The 27,438-nt window shown below is 39.0% G+C and overlaps 1 protein-coding gene across 1 annotated transcript; it reads left to right on the top strand.

The window, feature by feature from the left end:
• The first annotated feature begins 233 nt into the window (after positions 1–233).
• LOC124288891 (arf-GAP with dual PH domain-containing protein 1-like) lies at positions 234–20,670 on the top strand. Its single transcript, XM_046725479.1, has 9 exons — positions 234–333; positions 8,778–8,908; positions 9,691–9,782; positions 10,102–10,306; positions 12,931–13,077; positions 15,153–15,236; positions 17,007–17,138; positions 18,060–18,288; positions 18,987–20,670. Exons 1-9 carry the CDS (start codon positions 252–254, stop codon positions 19,040–19,042), a joined length of 1,158 nt encoding a protein of 385 aa, XP_046581435.1. The 5' UTR covers positions 234–251; the 3' UTR covers positions 19,043–20,670.
• The last annotated feature ends 6,768 nt before the right edge of the window (positions 20,671–27,438 follow it).

Here is a 27,438-nt window from a genome sequence, read left to right as displayed (position 1 = left end):
GAACTTCTTACGATGGAATATTATAATACACACGAAACCTGTTCGTACATGCGAGACAACCGACATCATACAGCAGTTGGTGACACCAGGGATAATCTACGTCTTATAGTCTCCCTGGTGAAACTCACCAAACCGTGTCGATGATGTTTACTTCCTTTTTCCTAATAAGGAAATTAGTGACGTAGAAGGGTTCCCCGTTCTATTTTAAGACTGTCACAGTTGACAGGGAAGTGAATCATAATCTACACAAGATGGCGGATAAATATAGACAGGCGCTGGGTCAGATTATCCGAGAGCCGGGTAATGGTGCTTGTGCAGATTGTGGAACAGAACGTAAGATATTATGTACAATTTGTGTTTGGTCTGTGGTTGTAGCAGGTGCGTGATTGTCGTTGTCAGGCGCCATATTGACCCCCCCGACCGTACAACATGGGGAACATGATGCGGAAGAACAAGTCTACTGGGTTTGACACAACACAGTGAAGAGCAGTATAATCGATTATTCTAGTTTTCCTAGTTTTTGTAAAAAATGAGTTAAGATCTGGAATGAGGAGTGTTTCTGTTGTAATCTATGCCGTCGGTTGACATTTGTACATTCATGAGGCAATGACATAATGTCTGTTAGCCAATGAAATATGTGATGTATGTGTGAACGAAGAGTGATACAGTTATGATTTGGTATCTTTGTCATCAAGCTGTTAACAGTTTGTACATGGGAGACAAGAGGTGACAGTGAGCATCTGATACACTAGCACAAAGACTGTATAGCATGTAGTAATATGAAAAGGTTGGTTGTGATGAGATAATATTATTAATATATTGTGTCGTTGGACTTTATTGTAGTGTATGTACTCAAGTCTAGGCAAATTAATCACTAGCTCCTGAAATTTCCTAGCACTCCCAAATCTAAGGCACAGCAAACTTGTAAGCAAAACATGTAAATTGTGAAACAGATTTGAATATTGGTTAACTGCATATGTTAGATGTCGTTTATAGAGACAGATCGATATGGCAGCTCTAATAGAACAGTACATTATAACTACACCAGACACTAATTACCAAAGGATCCTCGTGGCTTTCCTAGCTTGGATATTCTTCCCAGCTGATATAGTTAGAATAGCTATTCAAATGATGCTGAAAAAAAAAAATACTTGTAATATTTTGTAAAATAATCTGCTAAAAAACTCACGCAACACTCCGAAAAATAACCAAAATGTGCAACCAAACAAAATGTGTCTTTCATTTAAGAAGTGACCCATCCAATCATTTGCCTTGTACAAGAAACCGAAGCTGCGGTACCTGAGAGACACCTCATTATTGGGCTAATACACTGTAAATTGTATCCATGGGTAGGAAGTGTCAAACAAATCAACACGTCCCATGTCATTGTAGCCCAGTGGCAGGAACTGGTTTTGCTGTCAATCAATGGTTAGTTTGTCTGGTCCAGCGTTAATTATATTTTCACAGGCCATTGTATTTTTTGCTCATTGCAGTTGGAAACTCCCAGTGTGACTGACCATCACCCAACAGAGACACTGATGATGTCATAGAATTTCTTAGCTCTCCTGAAAGTTATGTGCTCATATGTTGTGGCATGTTGTTGACTGTTGTCAAGCTGTCCAACTGACGATCCGTCTCTGAAACAGTTAGGCCTATGGAAGCAAAATCCAGATATGTTGTCTGAAAGCAGGGCCGGTGGGGTAGCCTAGTGGTTAAAGCGTTGGCTTGTCACGCCGAAGACCCAGGTTCGAATCCCCACATGGGTACAATGTGTGAAGCCCATTTCTGGTGTCCCCCGCCGTGTGATGTTGCTGGAATATTGCATAAAGCGGCGTAAAACCAAAACTCAGTCAGTCAGTCTGAAAGCAAAGCTCACAGAAATGTCCGTCATGGCAGGCAGTTTGAAAATATTACATTTGGCCACCCTAATACAGACCCTGAAACAAATATACCAAATAGAGCCCTTGCAAGTCTAGAATAAGTGGCAAGTCCACAGCTTCTGAAAATGAAATTCTCTGGGCTCTTTTATATTATATATTTTGAATATAATTTAGGAACCGGGTTTTTTTTCAGTAAAGTCTGATCATTTCAGCGACTAGATGTGAGTCAAGTCTTCAGGGTAACGCATGATGTTGTTCTTGATATATGTTGATTTTTAATCCCGTTTCTACCTGTCACTTTTACAAACTACAGTCTTTCTAGTATTACTGTATTTTCCAAATTACAATCTGATTATACAAATTCAGCAATGGCTATTAATGGTGTTTTATTGCCATTTCTTTTGCAAATCGTGTTGTAATTCGTCATCGGTGCAGTCATGGGGCATATTAGGACTGTTCCATTTTTTTAATATTTTGAATTTTTGAACTTGATTCAGTTCACTCACTACATAAAACTTGCTGACATCTATCTGAAACTGCTGTCATGGGCAATACAGTGTGTGTGTGTGCATGTGTGCGTGTGTGCAACATTTGAAAAGAATAGATGAACGCTCTCTTAACACTTGCCTGTCACCATGGTTAATTTACTGTTTGAATACAAAGGGAGCAATGAAAATAGCAGGTTTTTGGTAGAGTTGCCATGGAAACCAACTTTAACTGGAACATGTTGAATATAGATGGTTCAAACAGTATTGGCATATGTGGATCCAGAGGGTGTGTGTGCATCTCTCTCTCTCTCTCTCTCTCTCTCTCTTCTCTTCTCCCCCTCACCACACACACACCCTTTTCATGTCCTGAAAGTTTAGATGACCATTGAAACTCTTGTGAAAACTGTGTAAATGGAGTGTGCATCCCCACCTTTCCTCAAAAAGCTGTATCCACCCCTGATTGGAATAGGTTGTTTGTGGGGTGGTCCTGGAAACTTTCATCAATTCACAGTTTTTGATATTGGAGAAAATAGGCAAACAGTCAAACTGTCAACAGATAGCAGACCAAAGCTTTTGCTTATTTATCTTTTGTGTCAATTATCTCTCAGCTTGTCAAAGCTGAAAGAGTCATTGCTTTGGCTGTGGAGGCAAGGACTTGCACCTAAACAAGGTCTTCTTTATTGTGAGGGACAACTTGCAACACACCTGGGCCTAGATTTTCGAAGCTCTCTTAGTGCTAAGATAGTCGTAAGTGGAATACATTAACATTAACTTACGACTATCTTATCGCTAAGAGAGCTTCGAAAATCTAGGCCCTGACCTTCTGACCTCTTGTTACTTCTGACATGAATGTTTGCAGTGAAAAGACCTTTGTACTTATTTCATGTCCTGTACTTATTTCATGTCCTTTTCAGATATTACTTAACAAATACAGCATTTCTTCATTTTGTAGAAATGTTAGACGATGTAAATATCACGTATTATGCTGATGGACTGTCCTGACTTCAGTCAGCTGTCAACTGTATGCACACTTATACTGCCAACTGACACATCAGATCTCTTTTAGGGCAACACTGGACCAGTAGCCTATTTTAGTGCTGAAATTCAATGTGTCAGGGTTGCATCTCTTAGCAGTATCAGGATCTGCTGATCATGGTTTCAGATCACACATTTGCTCTAATTTTCATGATGATATGATCCTATCTGTGTTGACAGACTTCACCAAGTTGACAATTCTCTGATTTGCATCCCCTTTGCCTTTTCTTCCCACCCTATGAAGTCACCAGACAATGGTAGTACGGAAATAATGTTCACGTCACTTGATCACTCAATGCTTCATCAAACACAATGTGAAAGCAATGTCATCCTGTCCCAGTTGCGAAGATTGATGCTCATGATGTCAGTCACTGGACTGTCTGGTCCAGACTCAACTATTCACAGACTGCTGTCATATAGCTGCAATATTGCTTAATGTGGCGAAAAACAACAAACTAAAAACATTGTTACAGCATGTGAATATTGCCTGTCAAGACTACATGCAGCGGTAACTGGTTTCATAAAACAGATTGTATGTGCTGGCAGTAGCAAGACTGCCATTACAATGATTGCCACACCATCGAGACTTGATAACTACTTGATAAATATGTTACAATCAGTAGTAACTGTATTGGTGTGCAACCATATGTATGCATGTATATTGTAGACTGAGATAATCAGCAGTTATGGCTTGGCTCCTCCCTGTTAGTAATGGTCATTGTCTGTCAACATATTATCTGGGGTTATTCCAGCTATGGCATGGAGCGCACATGTCTCCCAGAACTACAGGATATAGTAGGACTCAAGTCTAGAATGATGACATTACGGATTGTTTTTGGCTTTGTTTAGATATACTTTTCATTCTATAGATATATATACCCATGAAGATTCGGGTTAGAATTGGTCTTCAGCAACCTATGCTTGTTGGAAGCTAACAGGACCATGTGGTCAGACATGCTGGGAATCATACCTACGTTCTGTACTGCACTGGATGAACTGAAGTCCTAAATTACTGTGATGTAATGGATGCAGTCTGCAGTAGGCTGAACCCACAAACATGCCCATTATAACATGCTGCAGTGCTTTCTTAGGGAAAATCTGCTGTCATGCAAATATATATCTCAGCATTGTTAAAGCAAGCTGATTATGTTGTATATTATACCAAGACATTTGGAAACTATACATTCTGACTGATTTAGAATCACAATAACAGCACTTGATTTCATGAATGCAGGAGTTAATCTTCATAGAAGATCACTTCTACCTCAGTCATAACATAATGAGCAGTAGACATAATTAGAGAGTTTGTGACAATCTGTAGGGACATCAACATCATTGGAGACCTTGTAACGTCTGTGCTGATCATTCCCAAACTGCGTTTAGAGAAATCATGTTCAGTAACCAAAGCGGAAGAAAACACAATACTTTTCATGAATGGAATTATGTTTCTCTCCTGAATGAAAAGAATAGTATGAGGGACCATGTTGGACTTCTGGGTTATTTCATACTTGGTTTTACCGACACCAATGCAACATATATAAGAATTTTTCCATATGTAGAACAGAATAAGAATTTGGATGATTTTTTTTCTTACTGCTTGATCTGTTGACTCACTTAGTGATACAACTAGTTTAAAGACATGGCCAGTAGACTTGGGTGGAACTAACTCGTTGACTTCTAACTTGCCAATATATTTGAACTTGGATTGTATTAGCAGTATGTCAAGCTAGCTATGTCATGGCTCCCATGACAAAGCTACAAATCTATTTGTACATCCCCTCTGACACCAAGAATATTTTTGTAGGAATATGTACCGGTAACAATATTGGGTGTATGTGATGGGGTGCACTAAACTAGATAGTGCAGTTCTGGCCATTTTCTTTGTCCATTCAGAATCCTCAAGTTGTTGATTACCAAAACTGAAATGATTGTTTCACCATGTTATTCATTGACATGACAGGCTGAAATGGATTCACTAGAATTTGGTTTTTGCACATTTATGTATATTTGAAGATCAAAGAAATGTTTACACTGCTTGTGCTAGAGAACTTTAATTGTGAGCACATTCTGACTAACGGCATATTAGACATGGAAATATTTATATTTGGTTTACATTTCAGTGAGAATGGTTTTACACGGCTTTTAGCTATACTATAGTAATATTTCAGTAATAACACAACAGGGAGAACCAAAATGGGCTTCACACATTGTAACTATGTTGGGAATCGGACCCTGGTTTTCAGCATAAATATTATGTTATCCCACTGGCTCTTTGACATTACAAGGCCAAAATATGAACCCCATATTGCCTGAACAAATGGGAGAGGATAATGTGATCTTCAATTATTCATTGTTATTCTAGTCTTGTGTTCCTAATTGTAAATTCTAATCTGATAAATATCATAGACCAATTTGCTACCAGTTTCATGTGAAGTGGTAGCTAACCAATCAACTCACATGGTAAAAAGGGCATACCTCTTGGAATGTATTTCTATGCCAAATCCTTTCAGAAGCTTCACTTTCATTGGTTGCAGATTTCAAACTGACAAACTTGTGTGTAAACGAATGTTAGTGGTTACTGGCAACCAAGGATAAGTTGAGAACTGACCTGAGAATTGACCCATATTAGCATGTATGAGTGCCGCCCACTGGCGCTTACCATTGTGAGCGAAGGGGCCCCAGGTTGTCCACATCAAGTGTAGTGCTACACCGACCACGTGAGAGTCTTATGAGCAAGGCGTGTGCAGAATCAATTTTGTCAGGCACTGCATGTGCACCAGCCTACATCTGCTCTACCTTTCACAAACCAAATGGGTTTGCTCATTGCCATACACCGCCTCCTTATCGTAAACGTGTTCTCTGCGCCGGTCCAACTTATCCTTGTTTGCTAGTAGTTACTGATGGTGAGATAGTGAGATAGTGGCATCTCTTCCCAAATAAAGTTATGGTAATACAAGAGTGAATGCGTGACTATAGTTTAACCCTTTTTTTAGCAGTATTCCAAAGTAGTATCAGGGCAGACATGGGTTACACACATTGTAAACATGTTGGGAATTGAAGCCCAGGTATTTGTTGAGACAAGCAAATACTTCAACCCCTAGGCGACCCTACCACACTTGATAATATGTGAGTACAGGGTTTTTGATAGAACTGAGATATAATTCACTCTAAACTCTGGGGATCTTGGAAACTGCGCTCATTGATCACATTTCTTAGCGTGGGCAGAAATATGATACAAATCTGTATTTGTTTGTTACATTATATTGTGTGTCAGTTTACTTTGTAAAAAATACCAAGTTGCTATGCTTGTGAACATGCTGAATAAGGAGGTTGCGTTGTTTGATTTGTGGACAATAAAAAGGTTTTTTCTGGACAATTACAAGTCTATTTTGGATGATATTACAGGTGGACAGTTGCAAGTTTATTCTGGACAATTTCAAATTTATTCTGCACGATATTATAAATATATACAGTTTTTCCAGAAATTATTGAGAAAATCTTTGTTTCCTACAGTACAAATTTATTCAAGCAATAGAATTTTAAAATAGGTGTTACATTATGTAGTAAGGTTTTTCTCAATATGGGAGGCAACTTCTTGTAGGCTTAAGAATGAACCTTTACTACATCAAGAGTTATCTCCCCTGGTGTAGCAGAACCTTACTACATCAAGAGTTATCCCCCTTGTTGATGGTTTCCTTTGTTGACAGATTTGACAGCAGAAGAGTAAAGAAAACTGATTCTAAATGATTTTGAAAGGGGTGTGACTCATGCAAAAGAATTAGCTGGTAGACATGACACTCCTCTGTCTACAGTATACAGAACTTTGAAGAATATTCAGTCAGGAGTTGGGATTGAGCACAAGACAGGGGCAGGGAGGCCAAGGAAGTCCAGTACTACGGATCGCCGGTGACTTGGTCAGATTGTGAGTTGGAGAAAATTGAGAATATCAGAAATGAGATGATTAATAGAGGAAGTCCTCTGGTATGTAATGGAGGCTTTAGATAAGAATTACAAAGACTTATCTGGTTGAAAAAGCGCGGAATTCCCTCACCGTTGATGAAAGATGCAGAAAAAGAAACAAGTTTAAACTGGTGTAGGGCTCACGAAAGTCAAGATTGGGATAATGTTTTCTTTTCTGATGAAAGTTCTGTCTGGCCTTTTCCGAACTGTGTGAAAATTTGGACAAAAGATACCATGAAACCTATCTACCAATGCCTAAAACATAGCCCGAAATTTCACATGTGGGGTGGGATATCATCACATGGAGTGACACTGTTGTGTATTTTTACTTGAAATTTGACGAAGGAACGATATATTGACATCTTAAATGATCACCACCTTCCAACGGCCCGAACACCGTGTGAAGATAATTGGATTTTCCAGCTTGATAATGACCCAAAACACACTGTGAACTACCAAACAACTGGTTGTCGGTCGAAAATGTTCCAGGTTTAGACAGGCCCAGCTACAGCCTAGATCTTAAACCTATTGAGAATGTGTGGGGACTAATGAAGGACAGAATAAACCAAAAAGGACTAGGAAATATTGAGGATATGAAGAAAGAAGTGGTCAAATATTGGGATACGCTGTCACACGATTTCCTACAAACTTTGATTGGTAGTGTAACTAGGTGCATTCAGTCGTATATTGCAGGGCAAGGAGGTCTCACAAAGTACTGAAAAGACACTTAAGAGAGTCTGTAAGAGAATCATATCTCAACATATTCAATTAAGTAAAACTTCTGTAGTTTATATACATGTATTAATATTGCCGAAACAACTTTCTCAATAATTTCTGGGAATACTATATTTCTTATGTTTGAACTGAAATATGCCCAAGTTTAGGTACAGAACAAATGGGCAAGCATCACAAGACTGGGAGTATATCACAGAATGCTATGATGTTGACACCTTGGGTTGTTTATAAATCTATCTAGAGGTGAAAAATCATGTAAAGTATGCGACAGTTTATGTTAGATATTTAATGAAAATTGAGTCTGAGAGATGAAAAGTCAGAAGACGAGCTGAATCAAGAGTTTTGTAGTGTTGAAATATGTGGTGGAAGTGATGTCTTGTTGAGTTATCTCCCTTATCTGTCTGGTAGTTTGAATATGTGATTGAATGTCCTTTTGTGCGAGCCATATTACTGACAGTTATATCATTAAAGTATTTTTTTCTTCTATTTTTGATTTTGTTTGTGTACTTAGTTTTGTTAAGAATACTGAAGTAATAGGGAAGATAAGGTTGTGGTAGTTTAATGTCTTATTGTGTAGAATAAGTAAGTGGCGTAGATGTTCTTTATCATTCCGTTGAGCATAATGAAACAATTGATGTAGGATTTCTTGCTCATGAATGATGAATTCTTGTTGTTGCAGGTCCGACATGGGCATCTTCGACAATTGGGATCTTCCTGTGTCAGGACTGTGCAGGGATGCACCGTGCTCTCAACAGTGTCAGTCGAGTCAAGTCCGTCACCCTCGACAACTGGGACTCTGACCAAGTGGAGGTGTCTATTTCCCTATTTAGTCAACACTGAAATACATGCCACTCATCACATTGTATACACAGCCTGCAGTAAAGTAGGGAGGAGAGATTTCCTCTTTCATGTCTCTCATTGTTACAGCGTTTATGTGTTACTTTCTACACATTCCAGTTATATTGTAGTTTCCTTCCTTCTCTGTCATTCATATGGATAGTTGAGCTTACTTCATTTAAACTGTCTGTGAAATGATTATGATGTATAACATCTGGAATGCTCATTACACACACATAATGATTGGTAGTAATATACTCTTTCATTTATTTGAAGAACCAAATGCTATTGTACATTGCTACCTTAACCATCGTAACTTGTAAGTCTGGCGTTGAGATATGGGTGTATGATCACTTTAGCTGCGTACAAGACAGCCAGGGAATTAAGACATATTAGCGCTAATATCGCTTCGTACATGACACCCAGGGAGTTAAGACATATTTAAAGTGTGTACACCTTAGCACTAATATTGCTTCGTACATGACACCCAGGGAATTAAGACATATTTAAAGTGTGTACACCTTAGCGCTAAGATCACTTTGTACATCAGCATCCAGACAATGAAGACAAATTTAAAGTTTACAGTCATATTCCAAAAGCTGGTTATAAATAACTGATGGGACTGAAAGATTTTAAAACACCTACAAAATTTGAGAATATTTTATGAGCTGCTTTTGTGAAGCAAATCCAAGTATTATAATTGTGAATTCAAATAGTTTTATGCTATCTGTAGACAGTGTTTGATGTTTCTTCAGCTGATGCAGGGGATCGGCAACAACAGGGCGAAGGAGAGGTATGAACTGCACGTTCCCCCGTTCTACAGACGACCACAGAAGGAGAGTGTGGAGTAAGTACTTGATATAAATGAATACTTCTGCAGTAATAAGTTTGATATATTGATGTCACTGTTGATTATTGTGTGTTTTTTTGTAATGACTGACAAGATGAAATAATGTAGAATGGGATTTGGGTCCTGATGATCTTGATTTGCACTTCTGCATTCTGTTTTGTATATATGTATTTGGGGTTTGATTATTGAAGGCAAATTGAGAGTACTTACATTTTTGTGGAGATTGTCATGTAATTATCAGTTATAAACATAACTTACCAAATGATTCATCGCTTTGATGTCTATTATTGTATCTCTGATGGTGTCTGACTTTCAGTGTGTTGAAGAAGGAATGGATATTCGCCAAATATCAGCGTCTGGAATTCACTGATGCAGACAAGCAGGAATCTTACAATTGTGCAAAGAAAGAAGGACTTTTATTAAAACTTGGTCGTGATAGAAAACTCTTCCAACAAAGGAAATTTGTTCTTTCTAGGCCAGAAAACAAACTTCAGTATTTTGTGATAGAAGAATCAAGCAAAGTGAGTTCCTTTATCTCCACCATATTGTTCTGCACTAACTTGTGTTATTCTTTAAATTAATTATTGAATTTGCAAGCGACAAGTAGTGTTTTATAGTGGGCTTGAGCAGCCCAGTGTATTATGTTTCCTGTGCATCCCTTTGTTTCAAGGGTAGTTAATCTTTTTTCATACTGTGGATGGTGGTAGTTCTATGTTATGTTATATTATTATTTGATATAACTTCTATGTCAGTAAGAGCCAAATTTTGATCTGTGTATTTGTATTTCAATATTTTCACAGAACATGGGTAAGGTTTCTCTGTTTTTGCCATATCATACTCTCAGTTTCTGTACACAATGTCAATGCAAACTATCGGCCATCATCCGAGTGCTGGTTATTTAATACAGCCTGTGTAAGTGCAGGGTGTGATAGAAAGAGGTGCATTTAGTATATGGTAACTGGTGCCACAGTTGGAATGCTTGTACCCAGTCCTGCTGTTGGTATGCTTGTACCCAGTTCTGCTGTTGGTATGCTTGTACCCAGATTCTGCTGTTGGTATGCTTGTACCCAGTTCTGCTGTTGGTATGCTTGTACCCAGTTCTGCTGTTGGTATGCTTGTACCCAGTTCTGCTGTTGGTATGCTTGTACCCAGTTCTGCTGTTGGTATGTTTGTACCCAGTTCTGCTGTTGGTATGCTTGTACCCAGTTCTGCTGTTGGTATGCTTGTACCCAGTTCTGCTGTTGGTATGCTTGTACCCAGTTCTGCTGTTGGTATGCTTGTACCCAGTTCTGCTGTTGGTATGCTTGTACCCAGATCTGCTGTTGGTATGCTTGTACCCAGTTCTGCTGTTGGTATGCTTGTACCCAGTTCTGCTGTTGGTATGCTTGTACCCAGTTCTGCTGTTGGAATGCTTGTTCCCAGTTCTGCTGTTGGTATGCTTGTACCAAGATCTGCTGTTGGTATGCTTGTACCCAGTTCTGCTGTTGGTATGCTTGTACCCAGTTCTGCTGTTGGTATGCTTGTACCCAGTTCTGCTGTTGGTATGCTTGTACCCAGATCTGCTGTTGGTATGCTTGTACCCAGATCTGCTGTTGGTATGCTTGTACCCAGTTCTGCTGTTGGTATGCTTGTACCCAGATCTGCTGTTGGTATGCTTGTACCCAGTTCTGCTGTTGGTATGCTTGTACCCAGTTCTGCTGTTGGTATGCTTGTACCCAGTTCTGCTGTTGGTATGCTTGTACCCAGTCCTGATGTTGGAATGCTTGTACCCAGTTCTGCTGTTGATATGCTTGTACCCTGATCTGCTGTTGGTATGCTTGTACCCAGTTCTGCTGTTGGTATGCTTGTACCCAGATCTGCTGTAGGTATGCTTGTACCCAATCCTGCTGTTGATATGCTCTTACCCAGATCTGCTGTAGGTATGCTTGTACCCAATCCTGCTGTTGATATGCTCTTACCCAGATCTGCTGTTGGTATGCTTGTACCCAATCTGCTGTTGGTATGCTTGTACCCAGATCTGCTGTTGGTATGCTTGTACCCAGTTCTGCTGTTGGTATGCTTGTACCCAGATCTGCTGTAGGTATGCTTGTACCCAATCCTGCTGTTGATATGCTTTTACCCAGATCTGCTGTTGGTATGCTTGTACCCAGTCCTGATATTGGTATGCTTGTTTCCACATCTGTTGTTGGTATGCTTGTACCCAGTCCTGATATTGGTATGCTTGTACCCAGACCTGATGTTGCTATGTTTGTACCCAGATCTGCTGTTGGTATGCTTGTACCCAGTCCTGATGTTGGTATGCTTGTACCCAGTCCTGATGTTGGTATGTTTGTACCCAGTTTCGCTGTTGTCATGCTTGTACCCAGTTGTGCTGTTAGTATGTTAAGCAAGCAATGCACTTCTGCAGATAATTGTTAACACAAGTCAGTTTTTAGGTAATTACTTTTCCACCGTTGAAGATTTTGATCCTGTCAGAGATTGTGCTTTTAACACCAAGCAGTCTTACAATTGAACTAAGTTTGGTTTGTGCAAGTGGATATTCGCCTGAGGCATGACCATTGCAAAGTTGATCGATTGTAAGTTGGGTAGCTCTGTACAAGCTGGCCCTTGTTGGTGTACCAGCAGTATCTAATCTATATTTGACAATGATTGAACTCATAACGATATTACAGCAAATGAAGAAAAACTCTTTTTTCACAAATCTAACCAGTGGTCAATTTCAAATAATTGTTTCATTCAAAACATTTAGGGAAATGTAGTGTTGTGTGCCCTGAAATGTTTAGAATATGTTTGGTATACCTTTTTTTGCCTGATGTTTACAATATCAATTCAACATTCTAAATATCAAGGTTTATCCACAACTTGTCATAGACAACATTTAGCAAATGGCACTTGACAGGAACTAGTGTAAATAGTGCCTAGATTGTGGAGTTATAGGTTGTACCTCTCTAGATATTCTGAAAGTATTGAGATGGTGATGTTTCAGAGACTTGGTCCTATTATTATGTCTACCTGTCCATCATTTACCCAATATATCACATAGAGAACATTTAGACACTTGTCCTTAGACAAGAACTGGTGGCCAGATTGTGCCGGTACAGCTTGTGAATCCTGAACAAGTCCTGAAGTGATGGTATTGTTTCAGGCACCTCGACCTAAGGCAGAGATAGACCTGGATGAGGTGAACGCAGTGTTTGTACCTGAGAAGATAGGTCACCCCTATGGCATGCAGATTACCTTTTACAAGAATGGCTCCACCAGAAGCTTGTTTGTACATTCAGAAAGCTCAAGAGTATGTCCACTTCATTTACTGTTGCTTCACTTTATTGGGAGGAAGAGACTACTATGTTTTGTAGTCCAACAGCTATCTTTACATCCCTTTCATCGTGCTGTAAGGCTGAAGGCAATAGACTTTTTGATTGCAGATTTATCATAGAAAAATTGTATCTTTTAACTTTTCACTCATGGGAAGAATAAGAGCCATGTTACCTTTTCGAGAATGAAGGACTATATGGAGATCCATGATTCATGACTGACTACTCACAAGCTGATTGCTCAGTGAATGTATGAGATTCATTGTCATATATTATAGTCATTTTAACTCTGAGTCACGCATCCTTCTAAACATGCTGAGGGGCTGTGGGGTAGCCTAGTGGTTAAAGCGTTTGCTCGTCATGCCGAAGACCCGGGTTCGATTCCCCACATGGGCACAGTGTGTGAAGCCCATTTCTGGTGTCCCCCGCCGTAATGTTGCTGGAATATTGCAAAAAGCAGCATACAACTACACTCACTCATTCACTCTAAACATGCTGAATGTGTCAGGGTTTTCAAGACACATTATCACAAACAGTTCCAGCAAGTAGCCCGTGATATGTAAGTCTCCAGGTATGGAGGTATTGTTGTTGATACTGAGCCATGTGTTGGCAGGACATTGTTGACTGGTACCATGCTATGTAAGTCTCCAGGTATGTAGGTATTGTTGTTGATACTGAGCCATGTGTTGGCAGGACATTGTTGACTGGTACCATGCTATGTAAGTCTCCAGGTATGGAGGTATTGTTGTTGATACTGAGCCATGTGTTGGCAGGACATTGTTGACTGGTACCATGCTATGTAAGTCTCCAGGTATGTAGGTATTGTTGTTGATACTGAGCCATGTGTTGGCAGGACATTGTTGACTGGTACCATGCTATGTAAGTCTCCAGATATGGAGGTATTGTTGTTGATACTGAGCCATGTGTTGGCAGGACATTGTTGACTGGTACCATGCTATGTAAGTCTCCAGGTATGTAGGTATTGTTGTTGATACTGAGCCATGTGTTGGCAGGACATTGTTGACTGGTACCATGCTATGTAAGTCTCCAGGTATGGAGGTATTGTTGTTGATACTGAGCCATGTGTTGGCAGGACATTGTTGACTGGTACCATGCTATGTAAGTCTCCAGGTATGGAGGTATTGTTGTTGATACTGAGCCATGTGTTGGCAGGACATTGTTGACTGGTACCATGCTATGTAAGTCTCCAGGTATGTAGGTATTGTTGTTGATACTGAGCCATGTGTTGGCAGGACATTGTTGACTGGTACCATGCTATGTAAGTCTACAGATATGTAGGTATTGTTGTTGATACTGAGCCATGTGTTGGCAGGACATTGTTGACTGGTACCATGCTATGTAAGTCTCCAGGTATGTAGGTATTGTTGTTGATACTGAGCCATGTTTTGGCAGGACATTGTTGACTGGTACCATGCTATGTAAGTCTCCAGGTATGTAGGTATTGTTGTTGATACTGAGCCATGTGTTGGCAGGACATTGTTGACTGGTACCATGCTATGTAAGTCTCCAGGTATGTAGGTATTGTTGTTGATACTGAGCCATGTGTTGGCAGGACATTGTTGACTGGTACCATGCTATGTAAGTCTCCAGGTATGTAGGTATTGTTGTTGATACTGAGCCATGTGTTGGCAGGACATTGTTGACTGGTACCATGCTATGTAAAGTCTCCAGGTATGGAGGTATTGTTGTTGATACTGAGCCATGTGTTGGCAGGACATTGTTGACTGGTACCATGCTATGTAAGTCTCAGGTATGTAGGTATTGTTGTTGATACTGAGCCATGTGTTGGCAGGACATTGTTGACTGGTACCATGCTATGTAAGTCTCCAGGTATGGAGGTATTGTTGTTGATACTGAGCCATGTGTTGGCAGGACATTGTTGACTGGTACCATGCTATGTAAGTCTCCAGGTATGTAGGTATTGTTGTTGATACTGAGCCATGTGTTGGCAGGACATTGTTGACTGGTACCATGCTATGTAAGTCTCCAGGTATGTAGGTATTGTTGTTGATACTGAGCCATGTGTTGGCAGGACATTGTTGACTGGTACCATGCTATCCGTGCAGCCAAGCTGGAACGCAGGAGGATAGCATTCCCAGACAGAGACCTCGACACAGTAAGTACAGCTGCAGTTGGTTTCCATGTCAATGATGAATAAACATGGGTCAATCTGAAGGTTCTTTCACAGGGAGGAAGGTTAAGATGTAAGTGAGAGTGAGAGTCAAAAGGGCTGATTTGTGATATTATGGGGAAGTGTTTTTTAAATGTTTGGAGATGAGGAAGTATTTGACCCCAGCTCATGCATCTGTGTAGATGTAAATTGCAACAGTATGAATGTAAGGTAATCACAAATCAGAAGTTTCCGGTCATATTTGCCGGTTCTATTTATTTCACCATGTCAGAAGTCTAAATCTGGTATGTCTAAGAAAGAAAAGCTTCTACATAGCAGCTAGTTGAACATGTCTGATAATTTTCATACCAATATTGAATTTGTTAACCATTTCTGTAATTTAACATGTCCAGTAGGCCAAAAAGAGCTTTTCTTGCTGTAGAAATTGTTGGGAAATTGTAGTAACATACATAAGTAGAGGGGTTTGCCACAGCAAAGATACGTCTGGCTTCAGATGGGTTGTGTACTGACAGGGTCATCTCCCTTAGGTGGTTGATGTATTTTCCCTGTCCTCGGAACTTTCAGTCCTTATTTCCCTGGAAGTGGTATTTATTTCCCCAACAACATACCCTTTACTTGACTTAAGAGGATCTTGAGCTACTCCTAATTATGAACTTGATTGGATGGACAGATCACAACATTTGAAGTGACCCTTACCATGACTTAGTATGAAGTGCCGTACACGTGGAGGTTTATCATGTGCTACTTTCCTGACACTGCTGTATCTAGGTAATGCATTTCACTCAACTAGTGAGTGTGCACGACAGGAAATGAATTGCATCAGAAAATGAATGGAAGTGCAGACTTCCTAAATGTGTCTTGACATTAATCCAAGTAGCCCTACCTTTGAAATGTAGCACCACATTTCCTTTAATCAGCAAGCACTTAGACTGGAGACTGAATGAAGGCAAGGGTTTTTTTCAAACTCAATTCCCCTCATTTAACGTGTTATGCAACTTTTATGTAATCAAAACCAGGAAATTCCAAGCTATTCAAATTAGATATGTCAGGTAGGGTGAACCAACAAAAGCTGTATTAGTCAAGTGTTGTGTACACAGTGAGGGCAACCTTTTAAAATATTATTGAACAAGACTTGATTTAACTTGCATCCAGTTGCTCTCAACTGAACCTGGTTTCTCCCTCGTCCCATGGGTGTATGACAGGTTAAACATAGGCCAGCCTCCTGTCTGTGTCGCAGACATTACTGACACACACCTGCAAAAGGTAATATATAAATATGGCCCACAGTTTGATGTCATGCTGAGAAAGGATGACACATTTACATAAAAATCAGAGATGTAGAGAGGTATAGCTTACAGGTATTGAGTTTGTTCACACATGCTTTTTCTGTGGACAAGGAAGAGTTAGTCAAACACAAGTTTGAAAATGTTGATGTATGTTTTATATGACTATGTTGAGGAATGAATTTCGATACAGAATGTCTGCTGATACTCTGTGTCCAACATATTATCTGTAAACATGGATTCATATATTCATCTCAGATTTGCATCCATTAGCATACACGAAGGCTTTGGGTATTATAGAAAACGTATCCAGTCATCCTTCCAAGACAAATGGAGTGTCAATAATTTATGTCATATCCATCATGATGTATATAGTTTTCTGACATGCATCGTCTCACTGTATGTGGCGATTCATGTCGAGGTGTTTAGTGTTTACGTGTGGTTTCTGATAGTCTCTGTCTTTTCTTCCCAGCTGGCAGAGGACTTGACACGTGACTTCATGTTAGAGGGATGGCTGAACAAGATGGGGCCACGCAATGAACCTTTCAAGAGGCGATGGTTCACACTTGACAAGCGCAAGCTCATGTATTATGAAGACCCACTGGTAGGCACTTGTAGTTTGTTTTAATTTTCCTTGCCAAAATATTATTACCATGATTACCATGGAAACTAACCCAGTACCATCGTGAATCCAGATAAGTATCTAGCCTCTTGTACTGTATGAATACAGATACACTCGATACTATTAGTTATACAGTGTTTTGAATTTACAAGGGTCTTACAGTCCCGTACACCCTTTCAAAACACCGTGTGACGAGTTTATTACCCTTTATCTTTTTTTAGCTTATCTTTAAACAACAACATTCAACCATCGGCAGAATGAGATGCAAAACATTTCGCCATGATGTTTCATGAACGGTCATGAAGCGAGATAATTTTGGATGGATTAGTTTATGATGAAAATTATCGACTGACTGAGTTTGGTTTTACGCCGCTTTTAGCAATATTCCAGCAACATCACGGCGGGGGACACCAGAAATGGGCTTCACACATTGTGAAAATTATCGAATTTGAGGTTTTGTTATACAACAAGTGAAATACAGAAACATTATATTTTTTTAATATATTTATTGACACAAACAAATAAGAAATTGTGGCAACAATTTTATTACTCTGTTTATACTCATAATTGTATAAACCAACCCTAAAATTTCGAAGCGATCAGCCGTTTGGCAGCCACATTCCATCTAAGGTCAAGGTCATTTGTACAACCCGTGTAGTGTGTCACTGAACAAATTTGACAAAGTGTACGGTTTGTACACTCTGGCAAATCTGTCTACATGGTTTGGTATGCTTCGGCTTTTGACCAATCAGAATTCGACAAATTTATCTTAAGAGTAATAAAGCTGTGTGTCTAGCCTCCTGTGCCACAAACATGTAGGCTCATAATTCTTAAAGCCTCATAGGTGAATACTATTTTTGTCTATAAAATGGCAAGATTAAATTTCTTTCACTCCTGCTGCAGAATGCTTTTCCTAAAGGGGAGATTTTCATTGGTCATCGTGATGCTGGGTACCATGTAACGACAGGGGCTTCAGAAGACAAGCCAACAGGGAGCAGTCCATTCTGCTTCACTCTACACACGCCAGACAGGAAGTTCGTGTTGAAGGCAGAGACTAAGGAAGAGATGGACAAATGGGTGGACACACTCAACAAAGTGATCGACATGCCCCTTACTCCACAAGACAGTAAACGTAAGTAGTCATTACTTCATAGTACAACATACAGAATTATGTGCCCAGGGCACTTTCTTTAACTGGTTGTCATGGTATGTCTTCACTTTTCACTTGCTGTACATGAGATGAGAGACAAATGAAAATCCTTCGTTTTCATAGCCCAACAATTCATAGGATAGGATGTTTGTATAGTGCGCATATAGCTAGTACATGCTCAAGGCGCTGGAGTGTTCTCTTGATCAACGGATGTCTTTTTTCTGGCATTCTCTGAACCAACTCAACTCCCTGGGGAGTATTCAACTCATGCAGCCCGAAGCGAGTTATCACCGAGCCTCATCCTCACAAGGTACCCATTTGCCGCTGGGTGGACTGGGACACAGTATTTTGTCAATGATTCTGCACGTTACAATACCCTCAAACTAGATGTCTGCACTTGTTCGTGTGTCCACCATATGGTCACCTACCATCGGATGAGTGGGTTCTTTTAAGTGCACAGGGTTGTGTACTGCACACTAGGGGTTGTGACAACACTGAAAGAACCTGCAAGTAATGTTAGCTCCAAGGTAACAAGTGGGGATCGATCCAGGCACCTTTCGCTTTCAAGCAGGGTGCCTTAGACAGCTCGCCCACCATGCCCCCAGTGGGCATTGTGATTGTCCTTGGTAACATCTGTCTGGAGTTTAAACGGTTTTTTTGTTCTTTTTGTTCTTTTCCAGTTGCTGCTATTCTTGTTCCAAAGAAGTCCAACTCTATTCGGCTGATCAAGCGGTAGAAGCATGAGTTTTGTTACGGTTTGTCATCATATCTAAGTCAGGACGGGGATGGAGTTCAGCCACTAACGACGTGGAGTTATCTCCCTTGACACACCAACATGGCCACTATGGTAACAGATATCAGCAAATGTGGGCATGTAAACATGTCTATAACAGGAAACAATGACAGTGATGCCGGTATTTTGATCAAGTGTCCAGAATTCGGATGGTATATATGAAAAGTGGATGATATGATGTGAAAACATAACTCACTGTATTTATGCATTGCTTTGTTGTGTAGATACACCTAATTATTATTTGATAATGCTGAAATGTCATGTTAAATATCACACATAATTCTGTATATCTGATAAATGAAGCTTACAGGGTTTGGGCACATTACTGGAATGAAGATGGCTACAGAGTTGTAAGACTTCTTTGTATTTCGATGCAACATGTATGTTCCAGTATTTTGTTTTGACAGTGTTATTCTATAATATCATGAGAGGCTATAAAAACAGGTGTTTATCAACAGAAGTTAATTTCAAAATGGCCAGGCAACAAGGCTTTTTCTTTAATTTTTCCTCAGGCAGAAAAAGTATCAAGGCTTGATCACCTTGAATTGTTTACATGACATATTTAAATGAACATATTTCAGAAATGGTAGAGCCCTACAGTGTAAAAATATAATCTGAAATCTGTATAATTGGAAGAGTTAAATGTTGTACAGTAAGTTGACGTTTCTCCTGTATATATGTGACTATATTCATGTAGCGAGGACATGCTTTTATTTCCTTGTTTACCATGTTTGCTAGAGACCCATGTTAGAGATAGAAATATAGAAACTGAGCCTAGACATTGATCATAATAAACTAAGGTAGGTTTACTTAATACAATTCATGTAAGTACATCATACAAATTACTCTGTACAATATACACTTGTCAAGTGGCCGCTTGTTCCTATTTTAACGTCACTTATTTAATCTTGAATCCAAGATAACTTCATGATTATTAGAGAATGAATTATATGAGAGGAACTTGTGTGAAAAAAAGTATAATTACCTGTAGAAATGATTTGATATCTTGTTCATGTATCTTTCAAAACCAATGCAATGTGTTGTGTTTCCAAGATTTGCTGTTCGTAATTCCAAAGGTGCCATAATTATTATCACGACTATATCCTTTCCAGTGCTTGTGACACTATGTCTGTACATCAGTTTGTATAGTACCCTAGGGCCTGGCTTGAATGTGGAGCAGGAATACAACAGCCAGGGACAGCTCAGATGTGGTTCCATTTGCAGAAGAATTCACCAGTGAAAAATAGTGGGTTAAGTAGGGACAGGTTTCCATCAGAGTTAGTGGGAAGAGTAGTGCAAGGTACCCCAACTTGATAGGAATACCTCATTCAATGTTTAAACATAGGTCCTTATATAAAACACAAACTTCTTGGATATCACAGGAGAGATTATATGAGTAAAGGGTAAAATATACCAAACTGTCTCCCTTTTGTCAAACAATGGGATCCATCTTCAACACATGATGGTGCCTAAATGACAACCACAATTAGGAAATTCAGGTGCGTTATAACATTTAGTGGTAATTGTAAATTTTAGCATTCGGAATGGTATGTCACATCGGCTTGGATAACGACAATGTCAGTAAATGTATGGGAAGTTGGTTGTTTTCCCCAGTGTTTGTTATGAAGGAATGTCTGGCTGGCCAGGTTGGGGTCTGTTGCTGATGCTAGTGGTGGTTGTGAGTTGCTTGTTCATGTATCGTGTCAAATTAACCTATGACATATCGGACCCTTCATACTGTGCCACTTCCAGTCTTTTGATAGACACTCTGAATATTACACAACATTGCTTTCATTGAATTTAACAGGAAAATACTGCTGAGAAAAACCAGGCTGTACCAAAGCTCGTGTTTGCAGGCAGACAGCTATTGTTGTGGTCCTAAATCGTGTACAAGTGTCTGATGAGAATTTCTTTACACCTTTAGTAAAGAGTGGTCATTCAGACCCTTGCTTTGTTGAGTACTGAGTAAATACCTCTGTAGCAACTCACCTGAAGAGGAAGTCGTTGAGAAAGGGTACCCATCATACCTGGTGTTATACAGTAAGGCATTTTCATGCTGGGTTGATGGGGTAGCCTAGTGGTTAAAGCATCAGCTTGTCAAGCTGAAGACCCAGGTTCAATTCCCTTCATGGGTACAATATGTCCAGCCTATTTCTGGTGTTTCCTGCCTTGATATTGCTGGAATATTGCTAAAAGTAACGTAAAACCTTACTCACTCACTCTTTTCATGCTGATATGTTGAATTTTTTTTGTAATATATATTTGTAAAATATGTCTTTTATAATTGATATTTTTTTCAAGTAGTGTTCAATCATGTGATAAGCTGCACATTTTTAATACAAATCTACAAATTACTCAATGCTGAAACCTGGGGGAACAGGCTATCTATCTCTATATTATGTGTTCTGTCCAACCTGTCAATGCTCTTGTTTCTTGAGTGCAGAGATGACCACAACTTTCATAAAAGTGTGTAGCTGTATTCTTACTCTAAACACCTTTGTATTGATTTTTATAACAAATTACAAGAAGACTATTTTTCTTGTAGGCAACTAAATCAAATCCATGTTGAAATATCTGTGAAACAACACATAAAATTGTCTGTCCATATTGTCTTTTATGATGTACTTTACAGTTATTTGATGGCTTCTTTTAAATCACATCAATCTCTTTTTTTCTACTAAAACATTTGGAAAGTGTTTTTGTTGCTGTTTTTTTTAAGTTAAAAGCTTTATTATGAATTAACATACATGCAGATTTTCAGAGTTACAAAAAGTGACTTCATGTGGTATCCTAGACTCTTCTAATTTATTAACCATTTTCTTGTGAACTCGTATACCACTCTCGACATCTCCCAAGTATTACTTGCATTTATGTTTGTCAACTTACCAACGTACCTGGTGCATATGCCAGAAGTCAGGCCAGTCATGTTGTTCAATCTTGTGTGTAAATATGTATCAAACCTCCTTCCTAAAACAAGGGACTTTTCAGCCATTTATTTTTCATGCTGTTTGTAAGATGTTGTCTTACTCAGATACATTTGTATTTGATGTCAATAATCAGCTTAAAGAGGTAAGGTCCTCATCGATATCCCATAATAGCTGCCCCTTGTGACATTGCAAGGCACTGTAGCTATATGTGTAAGAATGGTAAGTCTACATATACAGAAAGGTCAAGTGTTTTTTAAGGTCAGGTTGTGTGTATGAAATATCTGGTTGGTACAGTTAATGGGAGCTTCAGTTCATCTTCAGTTGTTAACCACAAAATGCCTTCAAACTGTGTAGTTTAAGGTACCAGGGTATGTTATTTTGGGGATTTCACTTTCACGGTAAACTACAGATTCTATTACTTAGGGGGTTTTGAGTCCCTTCCAGGATTCAGACACACACACTCAGAGACAGGCACCTAATTGCCAGCACACAAAGTCAGCGATCTAACCAACCCAACTACAACAGTTCCATATGTAGTTAAGAAAACCATGTTACGTTATTTTTACGTTTTTTGTCAGACATTCAATCTATTTTACATTCCTGCTTGAAATTTGTGCTCCATTGATCATGCTGACCTTTCTGATGATTTTGTTTATAGTTTTATTATTGGTAGAACATGTTTTACCTCATCGCCTGTAGCTCTGTCATTTGTATTTTGGTAAATGTACATTCAAGCCTTGCTTCCTTCCTGTGGATTTTCCATTTCCCTGTTGTGGCATTATTGTCAACACCAACCCATCACTGAGATTGGTTGTAACTCACTGTCAGACTGGTCTGTTGGACTGAGATTGGTTGTAACTCACTGTCAGACTGGTCTGTTGGACTGAGATTGGTTTGTAACTCACTGTCAGACTGGTCTGTTGGACTGAGATTGGTTTGTAACTCACTGTCAGACTGGTCTGTTGGACTGAGATTGGTTTGTAACTAACTGTCAGACTGGTCTGTTGGACTGAGATGAGTAGTCAATCAGAAGTTAATGAAAATCAAGGGCAGGTAAATCTTAAAAACAACAGGAAACGGATCCATGGGTTAACATAGGTTTACCCAAATATGAGCCCTGAAGTCATAGATGATATGCTTTGTTACTATTGTAGTTGTCGTATCTTTGGTCCATCTGAGGAGTGCATTCTTTAATTGTACATTTATGGCCAGCAGTATAGACAAGGAGTCATGGGGACAGTTAAGGCCTTTCATACCAATTCTGTCCCCACGGACCTACCAAATTTGACTGGTTTTGGGGCGGTCTGTGGGGGCAGAATTGGGGTGAAAGGACTTAACTATAGCTAGGTAGCCGTTTCCATACCCCCATTGTCTATACTACTTAACACATACCATATGCAGGGAAGCTGCAATATGAATAACTGCTTCCCTCAGACAGTGGATACCAGTATGTATGTTGATATGGAGTTGATAACAGGGCAAAATATGCACTTTGAAGAACACACCTGTTTTGTTACATTGATGTCAGCAGCTGTGTAACAGTATAAGAATGTAATTGTCTTAAGTTGGAGCTGTATGTTTCAGGAGTACAGTTGGTGCTGTGAGAAAATGGTGTTCTTCCTACATGGAATACTGGTATCTTTACCATTTTGATTTAAAATCAGTTAAAATTGTTCCTGGACTAGCTATATGACATAATTTCCATAAATTTGTGATTTGATAATACAATAATTTACAATGATTTCAGTTGTAGATAAAATGTTTACCAGGTTTGTTTAAAGTTCTTGTTTATTTTACAATTGTTTTGAAACAATATTCTGTTTAGATTATATGGTATGTTTGGAAGATATTCCTCCTCGAGTGAGTTCGCTTAATCACGCCGGGGGTATATCTACCCCCAGATAGTGCTACAAAGAAGGGCAAGTAACTTGGATACGAGGTTGCTTTACTTAGCCAATGTTTGGAAACTCTGAACATTGTTTATACGTTTTATGCATGAATATATGATTATCATGTTTTTGACATTGTAGTTGTAAAATATTGACTTTGATTTTTCTTTATGTGATGACATTATCAGACCACTAACATACTGTTACATCCCTACAAACTGAAGTGCTTTGGTTAATTAGTGTTTAGTATTGCAAGTGTATAGATTTGTGAACCTTTTTGTTTCCCTATTTTGTATATTGTTATGATCATTATCATGATTATATGCAGTGAGATTTATTTGACTCATCAAGTATGGATGATTATTTATTGCCATGTACAACTTACCACATTTCCCCACCAGCATAACTACAGAAAAATCAGGGTCACAATATTCTGTCTCTTGTTTCACAAAGATACTCCTCTGACATAATATTTATTGTCAGCAAAGATGATTAGATAAGTGTGTGAATGAGTGAATAGTTTCTATAGATTTAGTCTGAATACCCATGGGTAGAGTCAGCTCTGGATATAATATGTCTGGTATATCAAGTCATGTCTGACATAACAGGTTGGAGAAAACAAATATCTCTATACAAACTCAACTTCACATTATAAGTTCACACACCCTACTCGAGCATTTCAAACTCAAAGAAATCAATAGATCAACTAGTATTTTATTTAACATGCATTGTATTAGATTGTCATGTAGTGAGGATCACCAACCGTTGACAACACATATGTTGCTCTATTTCTAACCAGTATTTTTCCCTGTATTTCTGACCTGGCCAATGAGGTACTCCACCTGTAAGTGATGGATTGGAATCTGTCAGCGATGGGCAGCAATCAGGAGCATCATATCTCATGGAGATGATCATGGATACGATGGTTGAAGTGCACAGAGGAAAATTGGGGGAAGAGCCTATGATTTTTACTGTAAGATTTAAGTATAATTCAGGAGAAGTACCAGGGTGTTACATGGATACCTCAGAAGAGCCAGATGTGTAACACCTAATAGTGTCTGCTTATATCCGGAGTTGAATGTTATGTGGGGGTGTGCGCACCTGGAGATTGTAAGGCAGAGAAGGTCCCCAGATACGCCATGCTTGTTGTAAAGGCAAACTAATGAGTGCTTCTCACTCACTCACTCACTCACTCACTCACTCACTCACTCACTCAGCCTCCAATGTAACATCAGGACTGGAGAAGGCAGGAGGAAGGGGAAACATGATTTGAGTAGGGAGGGAATCAGTAATGTTCTCTTTAAGAACATCTTGGAACTGTAGAAACACAACGTTCAGCACATACAGTATATCCCTTGATAAAATAAACTGCTCTGCAAATGATTTCTGTGCATGCAAACTGTGCATGGCACTTATATACATACATACACTGTCCAACAAAAGTTAGGGATCATGAACAATTTTTATACTTCATACATATTTAAAAAACCTCATTTTTCACAACCATAAAAATTCCCAAAATATTCATGATCCCATGCTTTTTGTTTAGTATGATAGTGAGTTGGCTGTAAACAAGAAGACCTGGTCCTTTGAAGGGTTCAGTTGACATTAGTTGAAGATGTTTCGCTTATCAACTTTAATAAAGAAGTTGAAATCCAAAACGCTTTAACTCAAGAAGACCAGAGAATTGGTCAGTGCTTGAATATGAAGCAGTGTTGGAGAGCAGGACTATTCCTCCAACACTAAAGTATTCATCAAGGTTCAATGCCCCAATTAGGCATAGTTAATATAGTCTTGTTGGTGTCCCCATCCAAGCAGTATATGCAACAGCCCTCCATAGTAACCACCTGGCCCAAAGTTTCTTTTAGAATATGCAGTTTCTGGGGCCCTCTTTCTCCACTTGGAACAGGAAAACAAGATATATAGTAGAAAATGGATGAGTGAGACTGGATTAAATGTGCTGATTTAACAGGTGCTTTTTTATTATCACGGGACGATCCCCTTAGCAATACCAATAGCTTTGTCATTAGTTGTAGTTTATTAAAAGGTTTGATGCTTTATGATCAATTCCTGCTATTAAATAAGAAAACACAATTTTTTATGTGGACCATTTGTACTGAACACACCAGCCCTTCTCGTGAGTTGTGGGCATTGTACTTGAATATAACACTGTCATCATAGATAATGGGGTATTGTTATGTCCAATACCTGGGTTATTGACTTTGTATATAAGGCTTTATGATACATTCTTGACTTTGTGAGAAATACATTTTCAGTATACAGGTTGTACATTTCTGATCTTTACAAACCTTGTATAATTTCTTTTTGTAAATAAATCATACAACAACTGTGTAGTGTCTTAATGTTTATTTTCTAAATCAGTGCATGATGGAGGATGTCCATATGAGGTGGTGAGTTTGGTTTGACTCCTGGATGGAGACTTATGTTTCGGACACTCTTTTGTAAGATGCGAACAGTGAAAGATCCAGTGACTTGTGTGGAACTAGGTCTACCTCCAACTGTCAAATTATGCATGGATGTAGAATATTGAATTTCCTATCTGGTCACCTAATTTCACAGTATATGATATAACCAAACAGACAAGGTCCTGCAAAATTCAATTATGAAGAGTGTGTAGGGATGATGCGTTTTATTTAGGTTCAAAGTGAGAGTAGAACAGAAGGGACATTTAATTCTTTTAGGCATCCAAAGGGTTAATGAAAGTGAGATCTTTTACTTCATATGACCATATGTAATCTTTCTAAAACAGTCTACTTTATTCCTTTTGTGTGTAACTGCCATAGATTTCTAGATTCAGACATAACATATACTTTGTGCAGATCTGTTTTGTGGGAGGGCGAAAAGATCGGAGACTGGGTTCAATGCATCTTCAGCAGTATATTACCTTACTCCATGTTAATGTGGGAAAACAGGAGACTCAGGTTAAAGAATACTCCACTTTGGTGAAACCCTAGTCTGTCATACATGTGTGGCAAGTCTAGATTACCAATGTTTCTGAAAATGAAGAACATCTCTGGGTTCCTTTTTATTGTATTTTATTTTAATTTTTGGGGGGTAAAATATGTTCATTTCAGAGACTTCAGGGTCTAGTGAAACCCATGGGTGAGGGCTGTAGCTAACAGATCTGGGATTTCAAACCCAGGGTTTTACACTGTTTTACACCCAGGGTATACATTGCAATACTGCAGTACCACATACTGTATGCAAAACAATCATGAACGGATGTGAATAATATCCACAACGTGTCCCATAGGACGTGGAAACAGTGTGTGAAATAAGCCAAAAACCAGCTAGACATCAGGGCTGGTAACATTTTAGTTAGGTAACATTTTAGTTACCAGCCCAAATAGGATTTAACCAGACCAAATATGGTAAATTTACTCAGATGTTTGGAACATCTACAAATTTTACCAGACCATCGGGCTGGCTAGCTGTAAATTTAGACCGTCCATCAGAAATCTAGACCGTCTCGGACGGTCAGATTTCATACACTGCATGGAAA

Source organism: Haliotis rubra, unplaced genomic scaffold (assembly GCF_003918875.1).
Source record: "Haliotis rubra isolate DU_JTF1 unplaced genomic scaffold, ASM391887v1 Scf428, whole genome shotgun sequence".
In the NCBI taxonomy this organism is placed as follows: domain Eukaryota; kingdom Metazoa; phylum Mollusca; class Gastropoda; order Lepetellida; family Haliotidae; genus Haliotis; species Haliotis rubra.
This window is presented reverse-complemented; position numbering and strand designations above follow the sequence as displayed.

Excerpts from the sequence above, each read along its gene's own strand:
- LOC124288891 (XM_046725479.1), top strand. The coding sequence starts at position 252 with ATGGCGGATAAATATAGACAGGCGCTGGGTCAGATTATCCGAGAGCCG. Across the intron at positions 334-8,777 it reads TGCAGATTGTGGAACAGAAC|GTCCGACATGGGCATCTTCG; the intron begins GTAAGATATTAT and ends TTGTTGTTGCAG. Across the intron at positions 8,909-9,690 it reads GGGACTCTGACCAAGTGGAG|CTGATGCAGGGGATCGGCAA; the intron begins GTGTCTATTTCC and ends ATGTTTCTTCAG.